Raw genomic sequence first — 5,446 nt, forward strand, 5'->3', positions numbered from 1 at the left:
CCCTCTCTCCCACTGCAGCTGAGCCTGCGCCTGAAGGCCATGAAGCGACAGGTGGAGGAGGCAGAGGAGGAAATCGACCGGCTGGAAAGTTCTAAGAAGAAGCTGCAGAGGGAGCTGGAGGAGCAGATGGATGTGAATGAGCAGCTGCAGGGGCAGCTCAATTCCATGAAGAAGGACCTGAGGTGGGCTAATGTGGCCGGCTCCCCCGACCCCCCACCCCTGCCAACACAAGCTGAGCGTCCTCCTTTCCCCCAAGCACACCCTTCCATTGAGTCAGTTCCAACTCCTAGCCACCCTAGGGCACAGTAGAACTGTCCCTTTGGGTTTCCAAGACGTTTAAGTCTTTACAGGAGCAGACAACCTCATCTTTCTCCCCCGGAGCTGCTGGTGAACTTGGACCCTTGCCCTCATGGTTAGCAGCCCAGTGGGTAGCCCACTAAGCTACCAGATTCCTATGACTGCCTTTGAGAGTCCCCCTCCTTCTAGAGATGCGAGTGGCTGTGGCCCTATGTGTTCCGTAGAGCCTATCATGCGTACCTTCCTCAGTTCACTGCCCCATGCCAGCAGGACAGGTGTTATCCCTATTCCACATGAGGGAAATCAAGGCTTGGAACAGGTAAGACAAGTGCACACCTTCACAGAGGGCCACTTGCTGGGCCAGCACTTACCTCACCTTCTACCTGACTTAGGTAGAATTAAGGTGAAGTTTTGGGTTATCTCTTCCAGCCTGGTGTCAGGAGAGAGCTGCTTTGAAGTTGTTCTGCCCTGGTCCTGAGGATGGGGCAGAGGCGTTCAGTAGATTACATTCTCTGCCTGGGGGGTGCAGTAGAGGCATGAGCCCCCCCACCCATGTGTAGTACACATCCATCCGTATAGTTCATGCCCATCCATGTAGGGTCCGAGTGAGACCCTCAGCCTCTGGCACATAGTAGAAGGGGAAGCCAAAGCCTCAGTCAACAAGGGAGACAGTCACTTAATATAATCTTTGTTAAAGATTACAATGATGGCAGACAACCCATGGTGAATCAAACAGCACATTTTCAAACAAAGTCACGAGTCAGGCGGCCCCAGACTGCGCCATGTGGTAGCCTGAGACCAAAAGAAAAGTCAGTGACGCTGATGCTGTTCCAGCCCTCCCTGGCCCACTGCGTCAACACAGGCGTGGGGGCGGGCAAAGTGTGCTCCCCCGAGGCTGAAGGTGGGGGTGCAGGGGGGCCGACCAGACCAGTTAAATGCATGGGTTTATATCCCATTCACCGGGCAGAGCGCCCGAACTCGAGAATAGCCTTCATCTTCAACTCGTCCAAGGTCAGGAACTATGTTCATTGTTTCAGCAGACTTAAGAAGTTCCCGAGTAAAGTGCTGGATGACATGGATGACGACGATGACCTTAGCACCGATGGGGGAAGCCTATACGAGGCGCCTCTGAGCTACAACTTCCCCAAGGACTGCGCAGCCACCAGCCAGATCTGAGCCCACTTCCCATCCCTCCCTGGGACTCTGCACCCAGGCACCAGCAGGGGACAGGCTCTGAATCCACTTCCAGTCCCTGACAGAGACTCTGCACCCAGGCACCAGCAGGGGACAGGCTCTGAGCCCACTTCCCGTCCCTGACAGGGACTCTGCACCCAGGCACCAGCAGGGGGCAGGCTCTGAATCCACTTCCAGTCCCCAACAGGAGCGCTGCACTGAGGCACCAGCAGGGGGCAGGCTCAGGAGCCCTGCAGCCTTTTCACCTACTGTGCCCTTTCCGCAGTGGACAGCTCCTCTCTTCGGTGCAGAGCCCTGTGAAAGAACATTAGGGCTGCTCCTGTGTCTTAGGTCATTACTGCATTTTAAAATATTGTATGTCTGGGAGATGGGAGCCCCACCACCCAAGGGGGTCTTTGGAGAAACATGTTTTGAGTCGGGTGCCGCCTTCATTCTGTACTGCTGTCTGCCTGACCTGCGCCTGCCGTGATCCATCCACCCCCTTCCAAGAAAAGAGATTGCTTGTCATTATGTCTTAGCCACCGTGCAGTGGCAGGGCGGGGATGCTATAAAGGTTGTAAATATTTTAAACAGTCCGTTCATGGCCTGCTGCTGCTCCATTTTGGAATGTTACTGAGGCTTAGCATTAGCATGGTTTGTAAGCCTCACACCTCTATACTGAGTATTATTAAATAGGAAACTGCTAGTTTTCAAGTGTTAGGAGCCCGAGGGGAGACGGAGAGGGAAAGTAGAATGAAGGCCACACAGAGTTCAGAACCAGCCAACCAGACCCATCTTGGTGACGCTGGACAATGGCATCGATAGAGATGCCAGTGGCCTCGATCAGCAGCCTGCTGTCAGAGGCTGAGCAAGTTGGAGGTCCCTTGCTCTGCCTCCTGGGTGCTGATGATAGCTGGAGCTTGGCCATCGTTTCTGAACCATGCTGAAGTCCTTTCTGATCACGGGTTGCCATTTCTTTTGTGCAAGTTGGGTGGAGGGCCTTGGGGGGTTTAAACAGATGGTGTCATTTCTGGAAGGAGGGAGCTCTATTGTCATTTCATATGGTCCTTTCTTCCCTCTGGCCTCTGCACTCGGCCCTGGGTGAGGTGGTCCTGGTGAGAGGTCAGTGAGGAGGAGAGTAGGGGGGCGGCTGGTAGGAAATGAGGGAGAAGAATGTGAGGAAGGGGTGGGAAGTATCCAGTAAGGGCCAGGAGAGAAGGGGAGGGGGAAGTAGAAGAGCAGGTGTGTGACCACATGGGGTTGGGTGTGAGAGGGAAGGTAAAAAGAAGTCTCGGAAGTTGGGGCGATGTCTGGAACAGAGGTGGACTGAGCAGGATCTCAGGTTTGTGTTGGGGGAGGTGGGTCTGTGCAAACTGAAAGGTACAAGGTGACTGGGAGTGAGTGGAGTTGGGGTGACTGCCCGGCTTGGGTAGAACTGCAGGGAATGTGTGGCATTAGGGGGATACAGGGTACCACAGAACATCCTCATATCTACCTGGTCTCACCTGGACCTGTGGTAGGCCTGGGACTGGCTGCTCCATGACCCAGGCACAGCTGCTGTCCCAGGGCAGGACACGAGGCTGGGAGCTGGAAGACCTCTGCACGTTGCATGCACGTATGTGGGTAGGAATGGCAGTGCCGAACTGCGTCAGCAGTGCCCCAAGCCTCCTGAGAGACGGGGGCCTGTGGACCAGGGAGCTCTGGGAGTTACCACAGGGCCCACCCGACAGGATTGAATGACCAGCCCAGTGGCAGGCAGGTGTCTTTGCCCCCACAGATGAGGTCCCTACAGCACGAGAGGCAAGCTTCTCTCCATTTGCTGGAGTTGCTGTCACTCCTGTCACAGCAAGGAGGGTGGAGCGATTTCTCCCTTTAGCCACTTCTTCACTCAGCAAAGATATGTTGAGCACCTGTTATAGGTCAGACACTGTCCTTTGCCTTGAAAACCCAGCAGCGGATGAAACAAGTAACAATCCCTCTCAGCCTGGATTGTGGGCGGGGAGGGGAGGCCATGATAGACACCTGTCCAAGCACAGACTGTGTGTCCCCGTATCCAGCTGCTCCGACCTGCTGGCAGTGCAGAACCTGTGGTTGGCTCACTGGCTCACTGGGGTTCTTCCACTTCTATGTTCCTTATTTCCCTGCTGCTCCCGCCATCGTTAGCTATCATCTGTACTGCTGCCCTGAAATGGCTCCGCTCACTCCAGACTACGGGACTGAGATGACAAAGGTGAGCAGGCCCAAGTTTTTCAGGGATGTGTGTGTATCTGTTAGTCTGTGAAAATGGCTGCCCAGCATTCGGACCAATTCCTCCTGGCACCTGTGAGACTGCAAGATCCACAGCTTCTCCTGCAGAGAACCACAGTCAGCGCCCTGCAGATTTGCATCACGTAATTGGAGAATCTGGTCACTGTGAGCTGCTGTGAAATCCTGCTTCACAGTGACCTTGTGCCCAACGGAACAAAACACTGCTGGTCTTGTGACAACATCCGTCTCCACAGTTGGTTGCACACCAGACCGTTGACTTATGGGTTCTCATTGGCTGACTTGGAAGATGCTCGCCAGCTCTTCCTCCCGTTGAAATATGTTAGCAGGCGAGCAATGCGAGCCCTCACTGATAAGACAGTTCATGGCTGTGCTGAGATGCCTTGGCCGGAATCGAACCATAGTCTCCTGCATGAGTGCACTGTTTTCAATGTCAGTGTGCTATCTAGGTTGTAGTGGAGCGGGGAGGGGCTACTTTCAAGTCCCTGTGCATCTCCTTACCCTGATGGCCTTGACAAAATCTGGGAACAAAAATCATGGTTGGGGTCAAAGGTCCTTTCCAGCTCTCATGCTGCCATTAAATTTTTTTTTATCATGTATGTCTATTTCTCCCCTGTTTATTGCTGTAGGAACGAACTAACCCCACTCAACAGTTTGTAATGAGCTAGCTTGAAAACAAACACAACTTTATTTAATAAAAACAACTACCTGGCCAATGCAGGAGACCATCACGTAACTGTTCTAACCCCCGTTCTTCACAGCGTCATTCTGCCAACACCAGCCGGCCCATCCTCTGGGGTCGGCTTTTCGGTGCCGGCAGTTGCTTTGGTTTATCTCGGGCAGGCGACATCCAGACTGCAGCTTCCGCGGTGCGTGCGAGCCCCTGTGTAAAGCGAGATTGCTTTCCCAATAAACAGTGCCACCGGACTGGAATCTCGACTTCTCATTTCACCCCCTTGCTCACTCCGGAGCCTGGTTCCCCGTTCCCCCAGAAATCACTCTGGTGACTGCATGGCCAGGGGTATCGGGAGGAAGTGGAAGTGGGGGGCATTCCAGCCCTAGGGGCTCCTTTCGGAAACTCTGTGGAGCTCGCAGCCCAGCCGGGGGCATCGTTTACGTTTTGCAGGAAACAAAGCTGCTGCTCCACGGATGGGCCCGTTACAACTTTGTGGAAAGCTACGTTACAGTGGGAGCCCATTTTGGGTCCTGATAGAATTCAGCCGACACCACGTTCTTTCTGGCCACTAGCTGGCAGTGTGAAGGTTTGCCCCTTGAGCCGAGTGTTTGAAAGCGGATTACTGGGACTCCCCCAGGCAGACGGGGAGGAGGGCAGTCGCCCTCAGGGACTTGCCTTTTTTGTGCCCGTCATGGAAATTGGGGGTTCAGTGCCACGAGGTCAAGGCATACTCCAGCCAAAGGGGTGGGAGGCCCCTAAAACCCATCCTATGAGCTTCCGATCTATCATCGTGTGGGTATTCCAGTCATGGTAAGGATGCCTCGGCGATGAAAGAATTCACACCGAAGCCCCTGGCGTAGTCCAAGTGGGTTTTTAGGAAGGACGGGACAGGCTTCAGGTTTGCCAGTCTCAAAGGGTTTCACAACTGGGCACTGGCAGCCTCGTGGAAAAGCACACCCACGCGTGCAGAACTGGGGGATCACGGATGGCCAGAGTGCTGGGTATGAGAGCAAAGGGGCCAGGGAGGCTGTGGCC

The 5,446-nt window shown here is 54.4% G+C and overlaps 1 protein-coding gene across 5 annotated transcripts in view; it reads left to right on the forward strand.

The window, feature by feature from the left end:
* Positions 1–4,668, forward strand: part of CGNL1 (cingulin like 1) — a 111,421-nt gene extending 106,753 nt beyond the window's left edge. For 3 of the 5 annotated variants that reach the window (XM_045286481.1, XM_045286483.1, XM_045286484.1), the window contains 2 exons: positions 19–182; positions 1,335–4,668. In XM_045286481.1, coding sequence (XP_045142416.1) covers positions 19–182; positions 1,335–1,473 — 303 coding nt within the window. In that variant the 3' untranslated portion in view covers positions 1,474–4,668. The remainder of the gene's footprint in view (positions 1–18; positions 183–1,334) is intronic. The other 2 variants (XM_045286482.1, XM_045286485.1) reach the window with 1 other exon arrangement.
* Positions 4,669–5,446: the final 778 nt, after the last annotated feature.

This window comes from Echinops telfairi, unplaced genomic scaffold (genome assembly GCF_000313985.2).
Source record: "Echinops telfairi isolate 266 unplaced genomic scaffold, ASM31398v2 ScPeMD7_8;HRSCAF=38, whole genome shotgun sequence".
Lineage (NCBI taxonomy): Eukaryota > Metazoa > Chordata > Mammalia > Afrosoricida > Tenrecidae > Echinops > Echinops telfairi.